Here is a 23,882-nt window from a genome sequence, read left to right as displayed (position 1 = left end):
AACACTTGGTCAAATTTCAACTGAGGATGAGATTGAATTAGTAGTCTCAGAATCTCAGCATCTATTTGGCCTTACGTAGTGGCACAGTGGTAAAGAATCCGCCTGCCAGTGCAGGAGACACAAGAAGCAAGAGTTCAGTCCCCGGGTCAGGAAGACCCCTGGAGCAGGAAATGACGAGCCACTCCAGCGTTCTTGCCTGGGAAACCAAGGACAGAGGAGCCTGGCAGGCTGCAGTCCGTGGCGTCACAAAGAGTTGGATACGACTGAACACACATGCATGCACACACACACACAATGAAACTTGCCTGGAGGCAGGACTGCATGTTACAATGCTTAAATAGAGCAGTAGAGCTATTTATAAATGCAGACACCTTGAAGAAGTCTTGTTTCCTGGGTTTTGCTTATGTAAGCCTACAGAACTATCAGTTATAAGTAACAGTGGGGAATAAACAGAGGAAACTAGGGAGTTCTAGGCTTTCCAGAACATTATGTAGTTGAAAAGTAACATGATTTCCTGCGGACTGAGAACTGCTGACATTGCAGTGGAGAAGATGAGACCCAGAATGGCAAATAAGCTTGTGGACATGGACCTCTGAACCTGGTCTCCGCCTCTCTCTTCCCTCTGCTCCTGCCCCTTTTCTGAGAGGTGGGGCAGTTCTCCAGTTAAAACTGAATCCACAGGAGCGCATTTCCCTCCTGAGGAAGCCACCTCACTCTCACTCTTTTCTAGCTCCGCTCTGTGAGTGTGGCAGAGGAGAATACTTCCAGCACCTTCTGTAAGTCAGTGTCCTGTGGGAACACTTCCACACACTCAAAGCCTCATTCATTCATTTATTTTAAAATGCCTATTGAGTGCCTTCTGTGTGCCAAGCACTGGGGATTCAACAGTGAAGAAATGGATAAAAATGCCTTGTCCTCAGGGAGCTGACTTTCTACTGTGACTCCTCCTAAGAGCTGTCCAGGTTAAATGGAGCTTTAGAAGTGGGTGTACCTTAGAAGCCTCTGAAGCTTACAGGGCCCCCTAACCTGTTGCTGTGCCCTTAAGCAGGTTTTATACCTGAGCAGGTGTGGAAAGGAAAAGACACTTCTTCCTATTGAAAGAATATGAAGAATGGCAGCCTTCAGTGTTATACAAACTGCTTTCTGGATATATATATGTGTGTGTGTGTATATATATATATATATTATATGTATATGTATATATATCTATATATATTTCACTTTATTGGTTTTTAGTCTACAGTTACAATACCACATCAGGTTTCATTCATTTTAACCTGTTGGCAGTTATTTCTAGAATGTGAATGAGTTTTTCTGCATGTACCTAATATTGGGTGACTGTCATTTCCAAAATATTTTAAGATTCCATTTTATGAATAAAACATATGCTAGACTTTTTACTAGGCTGAGAGCAATATGACAATATCAGGCCTTGGGTTCCTTCATGTTCTACAATTCTGATTTAGTGATTCCTTGTAGAAGCTGAGCCTACCCAACACAATGGGCAGAAATATTACAGAGAAAGCCATTTTGATGCTCTGAGAAGACTGTATAATTCCCATGTATTAATTTTAAATGCAATTACAGAGCCACAGTTTTTCAGAAGAAAGTGCTCTTTGACCCAATGTTAGTAATTGCAGAGATTTGGTTCTTAATCTGTCTGTGGGGTAGTACTTCCACATGTTCTGGTTTTATAAGGAAGTGCTTTTGAACATTGGTTCGGTTCCTATGGGTCTCAAATTGCAGATTGTGACACCATGAAACAGTTTTCTAGTACTTGGTGCCAGCGATTTAATTATTTGAAGCAATAACACTGGTCATCCCTAGAGTTGGGCCCAGGTCCCAGGCTAAAACTCCAAACTGTGTCTTAGGGCAGCAAATCAGCTCCTATGTCTAGTTCATTCAAGTTTCAGAATGAATTTTAACCCCAACTCAGTGTTCTCATGGGTCCTTTTGTTGCCACTCATATTGAAGTTCACTTGTTCTCAGTTTTTCAGGCTAATTGAAATTACATAATCAGATTTCAGTTTGGCAGTCTAGAAATCCAGTTTGAAGCAAAGTGAGTAATTTTGTCGTATCCATTTAATGATCTGTCAGGGGCTGTTGAAGATCAATGAAATGTAGCTCTTTTTATGATCTGATGAAAAAAACCTCTCACATATGTGGGCAGCATTTTCAGGCAAAGACTAGGCAAGTCCAGGGTAAAGCAAAACTAATACCATTAGTCTTTGAACAACTATGAAATTGTTTTGGAATTAGGAACAATTATTATGGAATCTGAACAATTATAGTCAGATTTCCTGAAATCATCCTAGCAAACTATCGAAAGCCCTGGAGGAGCTGAACTTGAGAAAAGGTAGGAACGTGACCATGTACAGCTTAGACCTCTGTAAGCCCCTAAATTTCCCAGGGGATAAATTTCATCTGGTCACCTTTAAAAGTCATTGTTGATGGTTATAAATTCAAAATATAAACTTGAGGTTGAAGAGAAGTGACGTCGGCTGTGTTTCAGAGGTCTTAATAGGATTGTTTTTGTGTTTGAGGATGTTAGAAATTCTTTGTTGCTACCATTTCTGGAAGTATTCTAGGATGACACTTTCTCAAGTTGGAGTCAAGAATGATGGAACTTTCATAGAGCAAATCTGATGACATGACTAGCAAGTATGAAGGACAGCCTTCTTAACCATGTTCTATATTTTTCATTGTCTGCTGGAAAGAGATGTTGCTAATTCCAGATATGTAGTGGTCAATGAAACAGACATATTCTTTGAGTTTATGGAGTTGATGGTCTAGTAGGGGAGGCATATATTCATAAACAAGTAAATAAGCCAGTGTTTAATTATATGTTGTGATAAGTGCTATGAAGGAACATAACTGATGTGATTTGTGGATGCTCCTTGAGTTTTGGTAGTAAGAAGAGAGGCTTTTCTGAGGAAATGCACTTGTTTGATGTTTTACCAATATTTTAAATGTGATTTTGTTGCTTTTGAAACACTCCTATAAGCTGCATAAAGGGAGAAACCTCATTTTCTTATGTAATTCCTTATAGTTTAATGCACTTAGTAAGTGTTGGTGGACAGTTTTGTGACCCATGATATGGTGTCCATTTTCCTTTAGAAAATTCACCCTCTGTTTAATTTGGATACAGAAAATAGGATCTGAATGCTTTTAAGAATCTGTATCCATGCCTGGCCTATAGTTAGTATATAAACATTTGTTGAATGAATGAATGAAGAGTACAAACTGAGTCTGGTTTCTCAGTTAAAAGTATTCTCAGTGATCAGATAAAACCACAGATATACTCTTTTCCTTCATGTTCATCATTCTTTTTTTAAAATTTTTATTGAAGTATAGTTGATTTACAATGCTGTGTTAGTTTCAGGTATACAGCAAAATCAATCCGTTATATGTATATCTACTCTTTTTTTTTTTTTTCAGGTTCTTTTCCCATAAAGAATGTTAAAAGAGTATTGAGTAGAGTTCCCTGTGCTATGCAGTAGCTATTTTATATATGGGGGCTTCCCTGGTGGCTCAGATGGTAAAGAATCTACCTGCAGTGTGGCAGACCTGGGTTTGATCCCTGAGTCAGAAAGATCCCCTGGAGAAGGGAATGGCAACCCACTCCAGTATTCTTGCCTGGAGAATCCCATGGACAGAAGAGCCTGGCAGATTACAGTCCATGGGGTCACAAAGAGTTGAAAACAACTGAGCAACTACAATTTCACTTTCATTTTATATATAGAAGTGTGTATATGTCAATCTCCCAATTTATCTGTCCTCTCCCCTTTTCCCCCCGGTAACAAGTTTGTTTTCTACAAGTGACTCTATTTCTGTTTTATAAGTAAGTTCATTTGTACCATTTTTTTTTTACATTCCACATATAAGCCATATCATATGATATTTGTCTTTGTCTGACTTCTTCACTCTGTATAATGTCCTCTGAGTCCATCCATGTTGCTGCAAATGACATTATTTTGTTCTTTTTTGCAGCTGAGTAATATACTATTGTACATATGTGCCACATCTTCCTTAGTTATGTCTTGGCTATGGTAAATAGTGCAGCAGTAAACATCAGAATGCATGTATCTTATCATACTACAGTTTTCTCCAGATACATGCCAAGGAGTGGGATTGCTGGATCATATAGTAGTTCTGTATTTAGTTTTTTAAGTTCAGTTCAGCCGCTCAGTTGTGTCTGACTCTTTGCAACCCAGCATGCCAGGACTGCAGCACGCCAGGCTTCCCGGTCCGTAAACCAACTCCCAGAGCTTGCTCAAACTCATGTCCATCGAATCGGTGATGCCATCCAACCATCTCATCCTCTGTCATCCCCTTTTCTTTCTGCCTTCAATCTTTCCCGGCATCAGGGTCTTTTCAAATGAGTCAGTTCTTCACCTCAGGTGGCCAAAGTATTGGAGCTTCAGCTTCAGCATCAGTCCTTCCAGTGAATATTCAGGACTGGTTTCCTTTAGGATGGACAGGTCAGATCTCCTTGCAGTCCAAGGGACTCTCAAGAGTCTTCTCCAATACCACAGTTCAAAAGCATCAGTTCTTCAGCATTCAGCTTTCTTTATGGTCCAACTCTCACATCCATATGTGACTACTGAAAAAACCATAGCTTTGAATATACAGACCCTTGTCAGTAAAGTAATGTCTCTGCTTTTTAATATGCTGTCTAGGTTTGTCATACCTTTTCTTCCAAGGAGCAAGCATCTTTCAATTTCATGGCTGCAGTCACCATCTGCAGTTATTTTGGAGTCCAAGAAAATAAAGTCTGTCACTGTTTCCATTGTTTCCCCATCTATTTGCCATTCTGAAGTGATGGGACTGGATGCCATTATCTTAGTTTTTTAATGTTGAGTTTTAAGCCAGCTCTTTCACTCTCCTCTTTTACTTTCATCAAGACGCTCTTTAATTCCTCTTCAGTTTCTCCCATAAGGATGATGTCATCTGTATATCTGAGGTTATTGATATTTCTCCCGCCAGTCTTGATTCCAGCTTGTGCTTCATCCAGCCTGGCATTTTACATGATTTACTCTGCATATAAGTTAAATAAGCAGGGTGACAACATACAGCCTTGACGTACTCCTTTTCCTATTTGGAACCGGTCTGTTTCCATGTCCGGTTGTAACTGTTGCTTCTTGACCTGCATACAGATTTCTCAAGAGGCAGGTAAGGTGGTCTGGTAGTCCCACAGTTTGTTGTGATCCACACACATTCAAAGGCTTTAGTATAGTCAATGAAGCAGAAGTAGATGTTTTTCTGGAATTCTCTTGCTTTTTCTATGATCTAACTGATATTGGCAATTTGATCTCTGTTTCTTCTGCCTTTTCTAAATCCAGCTTGAACATCTGGAAGTTCTCAGTTCATGCACTGTTGAAGCCTAGCTTGGAGAATGTTGAACATTACTTTGCTAGCATGTGAGAAGAGTACAGTTGTGCAGTAGTTTGAACATTCTTTGGCATTGCCTTTCTTTGGGATTGGGATGAAAAGGAACCTCCATACTGTCCTCCATAGTGGTTATACCAATTTACGTTCCCACCAGCATTGTAGGATGGTTCCCTTGTCTCCATACCCTCTTTATCATTTATTGTTTGCAGATTTTTTGATGATGGCCACTCTGACTCACGTGAAGTGATACCTCATTGTAGTTTTGATTTGTATTTCTCCAATAATAGGTGATGTTGGAGCATCTTTTCATGTGCTTTGTAGCCATCAGTATATTTTTGGAGAAATGTCTATTTGGATCTTCCAGCTATTTTTTGATTAGGTTGTTTGTTGGTTTTTTTTATTGAGCTGCATGGGCTGTTTGTATATTTTGCAGATTATTTGCAAATGAAGGAATTATTTTCTCCCATTTTCTGGGTTCATGCCCATCCTTTTTAACACACATGTTCCCATCATTTTTTCCCCAAGAGTACGATTTGGTTTCAGGACTCCATCTGTCTTGTCTGCAAATAAACTCCAAAATTACAGTTCTAACCCTGTTTTCTCCTGCCAATCAGTCCTCACCCCGACTTCCTACTGCTTGCCTGTTCTCTCCACTAAAATGTCATGGAATCTCAGACATGTATATGCTCCACTTCTCCCTTGGTAGCCACATGACTCACTCCTTACCTCCTGAAGTCCTTATTCAGAAATCACCCTCTCAGTGAAGCCTCCACTGGGCACCACATCTAAACTGCAAGCCGCTCCTCACACCGCCACCCTCACTCTCTAACCACCTTCGGTGCTTTGTTTTTACCCATACCACTTATTTAACATTCTGTATACTTAACTTATTTATTTTCTGTCTCCACCCTCACTTTCACCTTTTATAAGGGTTAAACTCTATGAGAATAAGAATTTTTTTTTTTTTTTTCTATTTTGTTCACTTCTGTATCCTCAGTGCCTGGCACATGGTAGGAATTCAGTAAATATTTGTTGAATGGATAAATACATATAATGTTCAAGCATTATAAATATAATGCTTATATTGCATTCAAATACACAGTGAACAAGTCAGGTGCTTGAACCAGTACATACTATGACTGGGAATGCAACAGCTACAAATGCAAACTGATACTAGAGTTTCCTGATAGTGACCCAGAAACTAAGAGTGTACTTGCCATTGGTGATGTGATTTCTTGAAATGATGATAAACAAATCTCAGTTAAGTTAAAAAAAAAAAAAAATATTCCCAACATAGTGGAGTGGTTTGTAAGAATGTATTCCAAAGACACTCTATGTTTGAACTTCCTGCTCTGCCATTTCCTTGTTGTATGGCTAGTCGCATGACGTTTCCATGCTCCAGTTTTCTCATCTATAAAATGAGAATAATAATGCCTGAATTAGGTAGTTGTTTTGAGTATTAGATGAACAGTGTCTGGCAAACCAAAGCACTAACTGTTATTAATATATTATTCAGTAGTAGTTTATTCCTGGAAATTTAGTATATATAAAAACCCATGTAAAAATGCTTTATATTTAAATATAAAACAGTGAGTTTATTAATATAGTAATAATCAGGTTTCTTTAGCCTACACAAATATTGTATGATATATAGGACAGTTTTGCAAAGGACTATTCCTGTGCATTACAGACTGTTCAGCTTCCTGACCCCTGCCCATTAAATTTTAGTAGTTCCCTTCAATCAGCATGACCACTACATGTCTTCCTTAAGGGTTGGTGGGTTTTGTATACATTATTGTAGGCCCATACATTTTTTAAATGAAATTATTATAGGTCTTCTAACTAGATAAGTTCTTTCTCATCTGTCTCCCCGTTGTTCAGAAATATAACAATCATGTAATATTTAACAAATTTTATTCATACCTCTCCTTCTCAAACTATTCTGAAAAACTGAAGCAGAGAGAACACATCCAAATTCATTCTGCGAGGCCACCATTACCCTGATACCAAAATCAGACAAAGATACTATGAAAAAAGAAAATCACAGGCCAACATTTCTGATGACTATAAATGCAAAAATCTACAACAAAGTATTAGCAAACCAAATTCAATAATATGTAAAAAGGATCATATACCATGATCAAGTGGGATTTATTCCAGAGATGGAAGGATGGCTCAATATCTGCAAATCAGTTAATGTGGTACATCACATTAACAAAATGAAGACTAAAAATCACATGATTATCTTAACAGATGCAGAAGCATTTGACAGAATTCAATATCCATTCATGATAAAAACTCTCATCAAAATGAATGTAGCAGGAACATATCTAAACATAATAAAGGCCATTTATGACAAACCCACAGTTAATATAGTCAACAAGAAAAGCTGAAAGTTTTTCCTGTAAACTCAGAAATAAGGTAAGGATACCAACTCACACCACTTCTATTTAACACAGTGTTGGAAGTTCTAGCCATATTAATCAGACAAGAAATAAAAGGCACACAAATTGGATGGGAAGAAGTAAAACTCTCACTACTATGACATGACACTGTATGTAGAAAGCCCTGAAATCTCTACCGAAAAACTAATAAATGAGTTCAGTCAGTTACAGGATACAAGATTAATTAAAGAAATATTTTGTTTCCCTATATACTAATAATGAAATATCAGACGGAGAATTCAAGAAAACAGTCCTATCTACAGTTGCATAAAAAAGAATAAAATTCCTAGAAACAAATTTAAACCAAGGAGGCCAAAAGACCTGTACTCTGAAACTATAAGTTATTGATGAAAGAAATTGAAGACAGTACAGATAAATGTAAAGACATTCAATGTTCATGAATTGGAAGAACTAATCTTGTTAAAATGACCATACTACCCAAAGCAATCTACAGATTTAATGCACTGCCTATCAAAATAGCTATGACATTTTTCACAGGACTAGAACAATTCTAAAAATTTTACATGGAACCACCAAAGACCTCAAATAGTCAAAGCAACTTGAGAAGAAAGAACAAAGTTGGAGGCATCACACTTCCTAACTTCAGACTATACTACAAAGCTACAGTCATCAAAATAGTATGGTTCTGTATACAGATACATAGATCAGTAGAACAGGATAGAGTGCCCAGAAACAAATCCACACGTTTATGGCCAGTTAATCTATGACAAAAGAGGCAAGAAAATACAATGGAGAAAAGACAGTCTCTTCATTAAGTGGTGCTGGGAAAATTGCACAGTTACATGTAAAAGAATTAAAGGAGAACATTCTCTAGTACTGTATATAAAAATAAACTCAAATGGATTAAAACCTACATGTAAGACTGGAAACTATAAAACTCCTAGAAGAAAACATAGGCAGAACACGCTGACAAAAATTGTAGCACTATTTTTTAGGATCTGTCTCCTAAAGCAAAGGAAATAAAAGCAAAAGTAAATAAATGGGACCTAATTAAACTTAAAAGCTTTTGCATAACAAAGGAAACCATCAACAAAATGAAGACAACCATTTTGGGAGAAAACAGGAGAATGGGAGAAAATATTTGCAGTGATATGACCAGTAAGGGGTTAATATCCAAAATGTATATAAACAGTTCATAACAATTCAATGTTGAAAAAGCAAACAGCCCAAATGAAAAAATGCAGAGGACCTGAATAGACATTTTTCCAAAGAAGACATACAGATGCCCAACAAGCACGTGAAAAAAATGCTCAGCATCACTGATTATTAGAGAAATGCAGATTAAAACCTCAATGAGACATCACCTCACACCTGTCAAAATGGTTGTCATCAAAAAGACCACCGATAACAAATGTTGGAGAGGATATGGAGAAAAGAGAACCCTTGTACACTGTTGGTGGAAATGTAAATTGGTGCAGCCACTATGGAAAACAATATGGAGTGTCCTCAAGAAACTAAAAATAAAACTACCATATGATCTAGCAATTCCCCTTCTGAGTATATATCTGAAGAAAACGAAAACATTAATTCAAAAGAACACACGCACCTCAGTGTTCATGAGAGCATTATTTACAGTAGTCGAGATATGAAGGCAATCTAGGTGTCCATCAGCAGATGAATGCATAAAGAAAATGTGGTATATATAGCTGCAACAGAATACTACTCAGCCATAAAAAAGAATGAAATGTTGCCATTTGCAACAACATGGATGGACCTGAAGAGTATTAGGCTTAGTGAAGTAAATCAGACAGAGAAAGACAAATACTGTATGTTATCACTTATATGTGGAATCTAAAAAATTAAATGACTGAATATAATAAAACAGAAACATACTAACAGATAATGGAGAACAAAGTAGTGGTTTCCAGTGGGGAGAAACAAGGTAAAGGTAGGGAATAAAGAAGTAGAAACCACTATGTATAAAATAAATAAGCTACAAGCATAGAGAATATAGCCAGTATTTTATAATAACTTTAAATAGAATATAATCCATAAAAATACTGAATCATTATGTCATATAATTGAAATTTATGTAATAGAGCAAATCAACTACTCTTCAATAAAAAATAAGTCCACATGTATTTTTTAAATGTTTAACAAGTTCTGGTTTTGTCTTATAGTTAAATGTATAAAACCCCTCCCACTGTCCCTCCCTGCCTTTGGACACTCACAGCCTGACACTCTCTCCACTGTCAGAGAAACACCAAAGGGCAGACAATAGTAGTTACTGGGAGCTCTTTGCTCCTGCAGGTGTTTTTCCTTATATCTCTGGAGAGATTCAAGTCGGAAGTGTATTTTGTGTTTCCATCTGCAGTATGCCTGCCTGCTAAGTCACTTTAGTCGTGTCCAACTCTGCGACCCCATGGACTGTAGCCCGTCAGGCTCCTCTGTCCATGGGGATTCTCCAGACAAGAAAAATGGAGTGGGTTGCCGTGCCCTCCTCCAGGGGATCTTCCCAACCCAGAGATCAAACCTGTGTCTCTTATGTCTCCTGCATTGGCAGGCGGCTTCTTTACCACTAGTGTCACCTGGGAAGCCCATCTGCAGTATGACTATTAGTTATTCACTCAGTCTTCTACCGTGCTGATGAGGGAAAGGTTCTAGCTCTACCAGTGATCCCCTACCTGCTACCTTCAAAAATGCCAGACATTTTTTAAAAGAGCCAAACCTATTTTCTATCAGTATTTTAACATATTCAGTGACGTGGAACATTTATATATTGGTTATAAAGAAAAAGATCAATATTGGAGTTTTCATAGAAGGTTCTTAGAAAAAGTTCTTGAAACAGGAATAACATTGAAACATATACGTTACCCTGTATGAAATAGATAACCATTGTGAGTTTGATGTATGAGGCAGGGCATCCAAAGCTGGTGCCCTGTGACAACCTGGAGGTATAGAGTGGGGAGGGAGATGGGAGGGGGCGTTCAGGATAGAGGGGACATATGTATACCTATGGCTGATTCACACTGATGTATGGCAAAAACCATCGCAATATTGTAAAGTGATTATCCTACAATTAAATTAATTTTTAAAAAAAAGTTGAATGGAGAATTTGGATAGAAGAGTAGAAAGAACTTTTTAATTTTTTTTCCAATGCATGGGGCACTGGAATGGTCAAAACCAGGACATATGTGGTATTTTACCACTTTATTGTTCATTCTATTCCCACCTTCCATTCCCTTTGTCTCCTCCTCCTTACCCATTTGGGTTTCTTTCCTGATTTTTCAGTTTGTTTGTTTTGGATGAAGTTATCTCTTGAGATCTGTGGAAGGGGGGATTTTTATTTACCTTCCATGTCCCCCCACATCCCGCAGAATTCAGGCACAGAAACCAACAACCTACTACCCATCAGCAGCCTAGCTTGCACAGAGCAAGCTACCTCTAGTTAGGATTAGTGTCTGATTCTGAATAGAAATCTGTTTTCTCATACATAACTTCTTTGCAAAGCACTGGTGAAGTCTTGTTTTGTTTTGTTTTGCTTTTAAATTAAGCTTTCTGTAAAATTCTGAGGTATTTGAATTCTGTTTACGGTCAAGTTTCTGATGTATGTGTTAGTCATCTCCCAGCTAACAGCCTCTTGGCAGGCCATCCTTAATTCAGTTACTGTGTGTTTACGGGTGTTCAGAATTTCACATTGCCTAGAGCTTTTCCACCTCCAGTGTCCAGGCACTTTTTTTCATGCTTTCCCAGTCCTTCTGGGCATTCAGAATCACTTTCTGGTGCTCATGTTTCAAGTCAGTCACCTCTTCCTTTTTATTTGCCTGATTAATTCTGAACTTGAAGTATTCGTATCTTATACCTTTTTCCTGACCCAGGTCAATGTTTCTTCTCATTGTGTTTACTTCAGAAGGCCCAGAACATATGATTAGTTATATCACTTGTGCAGCACCCAAAAAAAGTGCTTGCTAGTACAAGAGGGAAAGTGAACCTCTACCATTTGTGCTCCATACTGTTCCTTTTAGTTCTATTTTTCCCAAATAGTCACTGTCTTTTTTCATTAAGTACACAGAAAATGTTTTAGCAATCTTTTCACGTAACTCAGCTCTAACAACTCCCTAATCCAGTGTTTACCTTGTTCCCTCTTGTCAGAAAGCCCATGAGCTGTAATGTTTTCTCTTTTTCCGGGGGTGCTGCCCATTCATAATGGAAGCCTGGCCCTTAATGAGAGCGTGCAGTCCATCCTCAGCCTCTCACATCCTGTCTGGATTTTCCTTCAGAAGCTCTTCCTCTCCCTTTTCCCTGAGCCACCAGAATCTTCAGGTCTCGTCTCTCCAGTTAGAACCTACTCTGGTGTATATTATTCACATGCATGCGTGCTCAGTCATGTCCAACTCTTTGTGACCCCATGGACTACAGCCCACCAGGGTCCTCCATCCATGGAATTCTCCAGGCAAGAATACTGGAACTGTGAACTGAAAGTCACTCAGGCATGTCTGATTGTTTGCGACCCCGTGGACTATATATACAGTCCATGGAATTCTCCAGTCCAGAATACCAGAGTACTGGAGTGGGTAGCCTTTCCCTTCTCCAGGGCATCTTCCCAACCCAGGAATTGAACCCGCATCTCTTGCATCTCCTGCATTGGCAGGCAGATTCTTTACCATTGCACCACCTACAGACTCCTTGTATTATCCACACTGAGGCACAAATTTCAGAGTTTCAGAGTCTCTCTGTTGCTCCTGGAAGCAGACTGTGTGCCTGACAGCACAGGGGAAGGGCCTACCAGGACCCCAAGTTATCATAAGCTGTTTCCCATTCTGTTCTCCTTTAGTTAAAATAATTAGAACCTCATCAGTAATATTGAGACCACCCCACTCATTATGCAAGGGGGTCAATACTGAAACCCCCAAAGGACTCTTTTATAGGGTCCCACAGAGTGGACCAAAGAAAAGAAATTGCTAGAGCCACTCCCAAAGTGGGAGTCCTAATGGTATGTCACTTTAAGCCCTAAATTATCAGTTTGTTGTTTAGAAGGGCTTCCTAAATTCAGTTTAAGGCATTCATATCGTATCTGGTAGAGTCTTCTTCTAGTATTGCTGGTCATTTCCTTGGCCTCAAAGTTCAGAAAGGAGTGAACAGAGTCCATTTTAAAGCCTCCCAAACCATAGCTAGCCTAAGCCTCCTGGTTGGGCTTAAGATAATGATGCCATTTCAGCCATGGCGAGGGACTCCCAGGTTTTTGGAATCATGATACAGCTTTAGTTTTCCCCCAAGCATCTGAGTTCATATCACCAGGTTTTTCCATCTCTTCCCAATATTTAAGATACTAAAGAACTTCAGTTATCAGTTTAAAGCATAGCAGGCACATGGGCTCTGATGACTTCTGCAGGTGGCATGGGCTATATGAGAGAACCTAGTTTTGATCTTAAACTGTCGTCTGGATTGTGAGTTAATCCAGGAAAGTAGTAAAAATTAGTAATGTATATTATGTCTTATACACGTGTTTTTCATTATTCGGTCATCTGTGTGTGTGTGTGCATGCACACACACATACAATCTTTCAGTTTTTCTAAAAGAAAGGGACCATGGTTCCAAAAGGAAATGACTAGTGTGGTACTTTGAAATCTGAGCCCTATCACATGTTCTGAATGTAATAACTCCAAATACATTAGCAGCTTGTCTTTCTTCCATTGCCTACTTTTTAGAAAAGAAAACACCTGGATAGGGAAACGTTGGCTAACTTACAGGCAATCAGATTTAATTCTCTAAAGAGAAGTAAATGATTTGATAGCCACTACAGAGTAGCAGGAGTTATAAAATTGGAGTTAAAATTCCATAGCAATGGTCTTAAAAAATAAGTAGAGTTAGTTAATATCCAGCGGGAACCGACTGCTCTTCATCACTAGTAAGGCTGGCAAAGAAGGAAATTAGCTTTAACTGTAATCAAAGAGACTTATAAGACTTGTAGTGGGAAATTCACCATCAGTGGAGACTATTTTAGAAATTGAAACAATCAGCCAATAAAAGTGGAAGAATGATGTCTTCCATTAGCTTTAAAATAGGATATATGATCTGCTCAAGGCACTTAAAGTTGATAGATTATTAGATTTAATAGTTTTTAACCTTTAAGGGGCGGTAGACCTCATTAAGAATCTGATGTAACCCCCCTCTCCAGAAAAATGCTCACACAAATAAACTTTGCATGTAATTTCAAGGAACATATGGACTCTCTGAAGTCTTTGCATTAGATCCTGTTTTAAGACACCCCGGGTTAGGTGATCTTTGTAAATCTTTAGCTGCCACGTAAGTGACAAACTCCATAGTTCAGTTTTCCTAAACATAATGGAATCTGAGGATCAAATGTCAAACTTTGGATTTTCTTCCTCTGGATTTATAATACTTGGCATACATGGTGTAGTAGTAAAAAATAAATAAATAAATAAAAAGATAATGGAAGAGAAAGAATTCTACTTTTAAATTCAATTCTTTGCCCTAGAGAAGCCAAATGTTTAAGTTTAAAATCACTTGTTGGCTGTGTATCATCTTCATGAAAAGGCAGTGTAGGACTAGGCCTTCGCCAGCATTCTTCCTGATCCCCACACCCAGCTCTTGATTCATGGTTGAAAATACAAACTGAGATGCCACGTTGACTCCCCAGCCTTCTTCCAAGTTCACACATCCTCTGACTGTACTGCTGTGACTGTTCAGCTGGACTTGAAAGATGTTATCTATTTATAATTCTTCCATCAGTTTTATGCCAAGTTTCATTGACTACAAGTTGGAAAAAACCACCCAGAATTACAAATCAGGGAATAAATTATTATAGCCTTCACTGTTCCTAATTTCTAATCCTTAAATGCAGAGTTGGGAATATCTTAATGAAATTAGAAATATTACTGATGCACGGGAACCAAGCAGTCTTGGCCAAGGCCGCCTTACGATTCACATGATATGGTGGTCCGTTTGACAAATTACTCCTTCCCACTGTTGAAAAGGAAGGAGAGGACTTAAGTACTCTTCCCCCTACACGCACTCCCCACCCTCTGCATCTGAACTCTCCTTCTGTTCCAGTTGCTGCAGTCATGGTGATACACTGCATGGAAAGCATGCAAGACATATAACATCTGTGAATAGATAACCTGTGGTATTAATTCTGACAGTGCCTCCAGCGCTTATTGAGCCAGTGAAGGTTGTTTCGGAACTAGAATTGAGGAGAGAACAGTCCATCCCGGCCCTATAGCTCTGATTAGTGACTGATGACTTCTCTCTGTACCCTTAAAAGCGTGTTGACAGTTCACACCTTGGAGCTCATGATCTCTTCCTGGGATTGAAGCTTATACTGGAATTTCACCTTCTGTTGAATATTTATTCCTTGTGTGTATTCCTCTCTGCAGAGAATGTGATCAACGGGCAAGATTACGAAGTGATGATGCAGATTGACTGTCAGGTGATGGACACCAGAATCCTCCACATCAAAAGCTCGTCAGTTCCTCCTTACCTCCGGGATCAGCAGAGGAATCAAACCAACACCTTCTTTGGTTCCCCTTCAGCAGCCCCAGAGGCAGCCCACGTTGTCAGCACCATCCCTGAGTCATTACAATAGTACCCTGGGGCTACATTGGAAAACTAAGAATGGGACCCTGCCAGACTGGTGAGTGGGTGAGAGAAATGTTTCTTTTTGCCTCGGTGGCATGCAGAGAACTGGCTCATAATAGAATTCAAGAGATAGAAGAGGAAAAAGCAAAGCTGCTCTATTTTTCACCATCTGCCTATCCGCTTGAAGAGCACTGAAGCTGAGGCACAAGGCAAGCAGCAGTTCTCCAGGGGCATAGGTAGCCCTGCATTCTTCACTGCTGCCTGGTGTAGATTTTTTTTTTCCTGTACTTTTCTAAATTACTTTTCCCTCTGTATTTGTTTTGTGTTTAAATAGTCATATTCTTTCAAATAAGACCCGCTTCCCCTCTCTGCCACTTCAGTTATAGGTAGGGGACTTTCATTTAACAGCACACAGATGTTTCCACTGATTAGATCTTTCATCATCTTAATGCAAACCAATTGTGGATGTATGCTTATTGGAAAGCAAATGTCAGAACCAGCAGAGCCAAAAGCATCCCCAAGAGAGGCAAACCCTTTGGAGTGTTAGGTAAAAGGGAAAATCCTCCGGTGGCAAAGTTTATCTTGGGATTTGCAGTTCACACCTGAAACCGCAGGAGAACAACTGTATTGGGGGGGAGGGTAGTGAATTTGAGAGAATGAAATGGAAGAGATCGGGGGCTTTTTGAAAGAGGAGATAGCTCCATTAATACATATATTTAAAACACTGAAAGTTTGATGAGATTGCAGTTTAATTTAAAACCACTGCTACCATTTATTCTGAGGACCGTGGGCCACTAAGAATTAGCACACGTATTTATGTCTTTGCTTATCTGATTCAGATCCTCAAAGACCACAGAACAAGCCCTTCATTTTATTGTGACTCTCCACACACTACACATCTTCTATTAATATGATACCCAGTTCAGGTAAGGAGCATGTAGGTGACTTTAGATTTAAACAAACACGAGTTTTTTCTCTTGAGAATTGACAGGTATTTACTCCTTTAAGACTATGCAGACAGGCAAATTAGATTCCTACTAGTGGAGTGCATCTGATAATATGGCAGTAATTTTCAGTTCTCCAGTGAAAAGGCAGTGAAGGAATTAATTCTTTTGTCCTCCCATTATTAAAGCATAAACAAAACAGAAAAATATCTTACTTTGTTCACTTGTACTTTACTTTCTTCTCCTCTGTTGTTTCTACCTTTATCTTCAAAAATGGGTCTTTGACCCTCTCCTCCTCTGAAGCTTTTCAGTTTCTCAGTAGAATGCATTCTGCAAACACCGCGTCTTATCCTAATTGGCTTGCTTTGGTCAGATTTCTTCCCTTCCATTCCACACTGTATCAGTCTCTTCCTCCCTACAAGAAAAGAACAGAGAAAATATATCAACTCCTCAAGGATTTATGTGTACAGTTAGTTTTCTGCCTGTGAAGTTAGACATGGTTCCTAAATAATTCTGAAGACACACCAGCACTTCTGTCTGGACAGTGATGCTTCTCTGTCTAAGTCAGTTAGATGGTTTTGGAGGAAATCAGTTTAACTCTTGTGAGGAGAAGTAGGGGGCTCTGTCACTCTGTTCCCCGGGAATCTGGAGTTTGAGAAGTATCAGTAGCCTCCTTTTCTGTATGTATAAACCGTTTTAAATCAGGGCAGCACTCCACTCTGATTTGGCTGTCCTGGGCAATTTTCAGACAAGAACCGCTTCCCCAGGGGACCACTCTTCCTTCTACTGGGTACCAAGAAATAGAAGGCAAATGCCTAGAAGACCTTTAGGTTGCAGGCCAGTCTTCTCCTGGAATGTCTTCTCCCGGCTCTGATCCTTCCCATTCTGTCCTGTGAATTAGCCAAACAAGAGGCTGCTGCCATGGCTGATAGGCAGTGGCGACATGGTCATTCCCACGCTGCCAGTCTTCTCCTGGAACCGTGGTAGTCATTACAGTGGGTACACAAAAAAGTGTGTGTGGAGTGATTATAGACGGTGCTTCCTTCCTGTCCTTTGCACTGAATCACACAAGAGCAAACCATCACGTGGAGGTATTGTTTTTAGCACTTGCTTTTACTTTATCCCTTCATTCCCAGCTTTTCCTGCACTCATCTTACCAAGTGGCCAGACTGAAGACTTAAATGTTATGTCACCTGAATGCCTCTCTTTCAGGTGGGTTAAGTGTGGACTAAGAGTACTTGTGAAGTGACCATAAAAAGCAGTCTGGGAGCCTTGCCTACTTTCACTCACCAACCCTTCTGCTCCTTGTCATGACCTATTCTGGAACTGATCTTTTAGAGAGGTGGGAACAGGATTCTTCTCAGGGTAAAGTTTTAGGAAATAGTGAAAGGCAACTGACAAGTGCAAAGAAATATTATACTTTTTAAACTGCTGTCAAGGCTACTGCTAATCCCTGGGCATAATGGTATTTTTATTTTAATGCCTGTACGCTAGCTCAAGGTCCTTTAGGAAATGGAAAGTTGCTGTGCCTGATGAATAAATTAAGCTGTTCTTTCCCTTAATTGTTGTGGTGAGATTGCCTTTTGGGGATGGCAACCAGGAATTACGGGGGATGTGTGGGTGTATATTTATTTAATTTTTTAATTTATTAAGTGTTTAAGTGGTATTTTGCAAGTTTGTGAGGATATTAGATAAGCTCATGGAGAGGTCAAGTCCGCCTGTTACTAGATGACTGTGCCCTTTGGGGCACTGGTACTACTCTCTTGGGAAGTGATGGTGAAGACTTCTGGGTATGTTTTTCCCACTTGGTTGCAACTTTTTAAGGCTTCCTGGAAGTAGATGTTCCCTTGTGCTACCTTCTGAGTCAGATGTCAGGAGCTGCTTCCCCGTGGGGTTAACTCACTCAGCAGAACAGGGACACAGCTCCATTAGGACCATAGTGTGAAATGTCTCTTTCTAAAGTTAGGGTTTGTGAAAAGATCATCTTGAAAGAAATCTATTGCTTGCCATCCTTGTAGTTTATGTTATTGGGTAGTGTTTTGCATTTCACAAGTAAGAAATTCCCTGTGATTATGAAAGCAGAGCATCTTCTAATTTAAAGAAAGAAAAAAAAATGACTACAGGCTTCAGAACAAAGCTGGCATTTCTTTGCCTTCTCTTGTTAGCAAGAAGTAGACACAGAGGTATTTGAAAGCAGCAGTGTTACATGAGTCATTCCTGAGTGTTCTGAATAAACACTACTTAGAAACAGACAAGAAACTTGGGATTCACACTGATTTTTCTAGCATTTTTAAAGAGACACTGTCCCTATTAAACCTTCCTGGCTTGGATCTGCCTCCTGGGAATGAACCCCCAGTAGTCACAGGAGTGACACTGTGATAAGACCCTGCTGCTGTGGCATCTGGAGTGATTAAAGCTGGAGAACTCTCAAGCTCTTTGCAGCTTTTGTACTATTTTCTGATTCTCGCCATTTTACTAACCTCAGGTGGTGAAACTTGACAATCAGAGAGAAAACTGGTAATTACATTTGACTTTCTAACACATTGCCAAGTTTCAAAGCAGCTTCCACTTTCAACTGTTAAAGTAACCACTTTTACTGAAGAGCCAGGGTTAGAGTCCATGCCCCCTTCAGTGTGACCTCATGGAAATTTTCCACCATGAAAGCCCTCTTTCCACTGCACACTGCTGGGCCAACTCAGCTTCCTGCTTCAGAGTCATAGGACTCAACTTCAAAGGAGACCTTGCATACTATTCTATTGGCTGTTTTCATACAAATTAACCTCTCAAATAAGATTGTTTACTGCCAGAATTGATAGACATTTTTCACCCTCTATAGACCCCTCATTCTTTGCCAAAATGCTACTTCTGTTAGTCTTGAGTCATTTTAACTTACAGAAATTAGGATCTTCGCTGCTAATATGAATTATAACTTTTACCTTAAAAACAGAGTAAAGCTTAAAGAGATAAAATGAAGTGTAAGAAATTTTTATTCTTACACCTAATAATATTTGGGAGGGAGCAATTCCTATTTCCCCTCACTGCTAGGGGTTGAGATAGATTTTTAATTTTCTAGGAAATAGAACATTGGACTACCACCCAAAATGTTGCCAGAGTCCAGATGGAACTATGCACATGAAAAAAACAAACAAACACTTTTCTCTTACCTGAAAAAAGAGTCTGTTCTGTTAACTTATATTTCTAATGACTAAACTTAAAACAAATTTTATTTTGGAATAAAAATTAAAGTTTTCGCAGTTTATTCTAATATCTATGTGTTAATATCTGTCAGGTTTTCTGTCAGAACTTATGAAAAGAAGGATGACAAAGGTATCTTGATCAGGAAACGTGTCCTGTGTGTGAATCAGGTCATGGCTAGTCACTGTCAAATAGTGGGCACCATACTCAACATAGTGGTTTGCTACCTTGAAGCCTTAGAGACTTAGCACATTAAAAGACTTTTAATTATATTAAATTGGGGAACCAAGGAGTAAATAAATCATAGTTTATCGTTTGCCAAGGTCAGCAAACAGCACACTGTCTTGCTGCTTGTCCCCAGTGATGTTGTTGACCATTAGTTAACAAGCAGACCGGGAGGCTTGGCATATTGTCCAGTAGGATCTTCTCAGACAGAGTTTAGTGGGTTGACTTTCGCAATAGATGTATATTGGACCATTTTAACTGACACTCAGCCCTAATTTCTAGGTCAGTCATCTTCATGAGAGATGGTGGGGAAATAGAACTTTAGATAGAAACTGCTCTGTACTACTGGCCTTAGAAATACTAGTCACTTGTCATCACATTGGCAATGTGGTTGGTCTGAGACCAATAGTGCTTCTCCTATGGAGACATTAGAACCTGAGGCGAGAGCGTCAGAGATATCGTTTCACCAGGACTTTCTTTCTAAGGTTGTATCCGTGCTCAGTTAAGAATGGGTTAAAATGTGAAGGAAAGATGTACCATTTTCTCCCTTAAAATTTTTGTTTTGTCTTGTTTTCAACACATAAACAATGACAGCAGACTATGATATGCTTTTAAGCAAGTCTTTATAATGCAATACTTGTTCTTTGTCTAAAATTCAAATAAAGAATTTTTAAACTTGCTTGGTTTTGTTCTGTATGTATGAAGAGGAAAAAAAAAAGACCCAAAATGAATCTGCAGTGTTAAGTGATTAGTAATGAGAAGGGAAGCCTGACATGGTTTTGTGGCTTGTTACTGTTTAGATGAAACAATTGAACTCTTTTCCACTCTTCTTCCCAACCTGGTTAAGTAAAAGTTTCCTTTATTGTGTCCAAATATTTAAACTACAGTCTTACTAAGGGAAAAAAAATTGTCTAAAAACTCATCCTTTGACATTCTACATCAGGAAACCAAGTTACCCAATCACACCAAAGACCTCTTTTCAGCTTGGAATGACATGTCTCCGTCCATGAAGCTAGTCTATGCAGACTGACAGCACAGATTCCATCTGGGAACAATCAGTGTAGACATTTACTGAGGACCCAGGGTATACCTCAGACACTGCCCTATGTTCACTACCTTGTATCTTATCTCATTCCTCCCTGCAACTCATTTCCTACAATGGGTACCTAACTAGTAAGCAGCAGACCCAGTATTTGGACCCAAGCAGTTTAACTCAGTGCATGGATTCTCACTTGCTCTCTTGCTCCCCCTCCTGAGGCATAGATCGAGCATAGGTAGGTACCTGCCCTGAAGGAGCCTGTGCGGCCAGGTACACAAATATACAAAATTACAGTCACATCAGGGTTCTCTTAGAGGCAAAACTACGTTTCGTTTTAAGATACCTAATCAGGCTTCTTTGGAAAGTAAAACCTCAAATCCCCTCTTCTGCAGAGGTCAGTGCACGTTGGAGGGTAGGGCCCTGGGAAGCAGAAGAATAAAACCTTACAGGACTTGGCCTCTGGATTTTAGAGCTTCTCAGGGACTCATGAGAAGATTCCCTGACCACAGGAGGGCAAAAAGACTTCACCTTCACACTGCTCAATGTGCTAAAATGTGAATCCTCTTCGTTGTCTCAAATATTCAGTGAAAGCCTGTTGCACACACACCTTTGAATCAGTGCTGTTTGAGGTAGTGAAAGAATGGAAATAGGATGTAATGTGGTCTGACTGGTGCAGAAGAAAAGCTTGCAGACAGTAAAGCAAGATAATTTATTAACGGAAGAGTCAGTGAAGCAGTAGAAGTGACCAGGGAACTATCACCCCCCATACCCTTGCCCTCACAGGACCCCACCGTCAAACCATTATGGGATTGTCCCTCCAGGCCTTCCCACTGTATGTGGGATAGTGTTCAAGCCAATTTTGGGGTCTCAAAAGATAACCACAACTGACATTTGGATCACACAATACATGGTGCCTGAAATAGAGGGCACTTCTAGCATATACTCTGCAATATATCAAACTAGTCCTTTTTTGATAGAAATTTAAACCACTTCCAATGTTTTGCTAACCATAGGAAATCTATAGTGTATTATTCACTCCATCACATTCCCTCCATCGCATTTGGTATGAAGACCAATTGCCTGAAGACAATTCTTCCCTTAGTTGACTTCATGATGATGGTTGATACATATAGAAGACTTAACTTGTAGTAGAGATTGTGCTAAGCATTTGTAAGCATTAGTTCACTAAAATTTACAGCAGTCTTATGAAGTAGTTTATCCACATTACAGATGAAAAAATGGGCAAAAAGTTAAAGAACTTGCCTAAGAACTCACAACTAGCACATACCAGAGCTGGGATTTGAAATTATGTCTCAGTTCAGTTCAGTCGCTCAGACATGTCCAACTCTTTGCAACTCCATGTACTGCAGCACACCAGGCCTCCCTGTCCATCACTAGCTCCTGGAGTTCACTCAAAATCATGTCCATTGAGTCGGTGATGCCATCCAACCATCTCATCCTCTGTCGTCTCCTTATCCTCCTGCCTTCAATCTTTCCCAGCATCAGGGTCTTTTCCAATGAGTCAGTTCTTCACATCAGGTAGCCAAAGTATTGTATTTCAGCTTCAACATCAGTCCTACCAATGAATATTCAGGACTGATCTCCTTTAGGATGGACTGGTTGGATCTCCTTGCAGTCCAAGGGACTCTCAAGAGTCTTCTCCAACACCACAGTTCAAAAGCATCAATTCTTCAGCACTCAGCTTTCTTTATAGTCCAACTCTCACATCCATACAACTGGAAAAACCATAGCCTTGACTAGATGGACGTTTGCTGACCAAGTAATGTCTCTGCTTTTTAATATGCTGTCTAGGTTGGTCATATCTTTTCTTCCAAGGAGTAAACATCTTTTAATTTCATGGCTGCAGTCACCATCTGAAGTGATTTTGGAGCCCCCCAAAATAAAGTCTCTCACTGTTTCCCCATCTATTTGCCATGAAGTGATGGGACCAGATGCCATGATCTTAGTTTTCTGAATGTTGAGCTTTAAGCCAACTTTTTCACTCTCCTCTTTCACTTTCATCAAGAAGCTCTTTAGTTCTTCTTCACTTTCTGCCATAAGGGTGGTGTCATCCGCATATCTGAGGTTATTGATATTTCTCCCGGCAATCTTGATTCCAGCTTGTGCTTCCTCCAGCCCAGCGTTTCTCATGATGTACTCTGCATATAAGTTAAATAAGCAGGGTGACAATATACAGCCTTGACGTACTCCTTTCCCTATTACGAACTAGTCTGTTGTTCCATGTCCAGTTCTAACTGTTGCTTCCTGACCTGCATACAGGTTTCTCAAGAGGCAGGTCAGGTGGTCTGGTATTCCCATCTTTTTAAAAATTTTCCACAGTTTGTGGTGATCCACACAGTCAAAGGCTTTGGCATAGTCAATAATACAGAAGTAGATGTTTTTCTGGAACCTCTTGCTTTTTTGATAACCCAACAGATGTTGGCAATTTGATCTCTGGTTCCTCTGCCTTTTCTAAATCCAGTTTGAACATCTGGAAGTTCATGGTTCACGTACTGTTGAAGCCTGGCTTGGAGAATTTTAAGCATTACTTTACTAGCGTGTGAAATGAGTGCAATTGTGTGGTAATTTGAGCATTCTTTGGCATTGCCTTTCTTTGGGATTGGAGTGAAAACTGACCTTTTCCAGTCCTGTGGCCACTGCTGAGTTTTCCAAATTTGCTGACATATTGAGTGCAGCACTTGCACAGCATCATCTTTCAGGATTTGAAAGAGCTCAACTGGAATTCCATCACCTCCACTAGCTTTGTTCATAGTGATGCATGATGCTTCCACTTGACTTCACACTCCAGCATGTCTGGCTCTAGGTACCATCATAGTTATCTGGGTCATGAAGATCTTTTTTTTTGTATAGTTCTTCTGTGTATTCTTGCCACCTCTTCTTAATATCTTCTGCTTCTGTTAGGTCCATACTGTTTCTGTCCTTTATTGTGCCCATCTTTGCATGAAATGTTCCCTTGGTATCTCTAATTTTCTTGAAGAGATCTCTAGTCTTTCCCATTCTGTTGTTTTCCTCTATTTCTTTGCACTGATCACTGAGGAAGGCTTTCTTATCTCTCCTTGCTAT

General features: G+C 39.5%; 1 protein-coding gene and 1 long non-coding RNA gene across 4 annotated transcripts in view; one reads left to right on the top strand and one right to left on the bottom strand.

Moving 5' to 3' along the window:
• The window catches only part of ATF6 (activating transcription factor 6), a 248,846-nt gene extending 230,945 nt beyond the window's left edge, over positions 1-17,901 (top strand). For all 3 annotated transcript variants that reach the window (XR_014054063.1, XM_081491627.1, XM_081491629.1), the window contains one exon: positions 15,194-17,901. Coding sequence is in view for 2 of the 3 variants with exons in the window: in XM_081491627.1 (XP_081347753.1) it covers positions 15,194-15,402 (209 nt within the window). In the remaining variant the exon portion in view is untranslated. The remainder of the gene's footprint in view (positions 1-15,193) is intronic.
• On the bottom strand, positions 2,375-6,674 carry LOC145506602 (uncharacterized). The gene is made up of 2 exons (XR_014054064.1): positions 3,690-6,674; positions 2,375-2,432 (listed from the first exon to the last, which is right to left on the bottom strand). It is a non-coding gene; the product is annotated as an uncharacterized LOC145506602 (long non-coding RNA).
• Positions 17,902-23,882: the final 5,981 nt, after the last annotated feature.

Source organism: Giraffa tippelskirchi, chromosome 5 (genome assembly GCF_054371585.1).
Source record: "Giraffa tippelskirchi isolate mGirTip1 chromosome 5, T2T-mGirTip1v1.2.pri, whole genome shotgun sequence".
In the NCBI taxonomy this organism is placed as follows: domain Eukaryota; kingdom Metazoa; phylum Chordata; class Mammalia; order Artiodactyla; family Giraffidae; genus Giraffa; species Giraffa tippelskirchi.
This window is presented reverse-complemented; position numbering and strand designations above follow the sequence as displayed.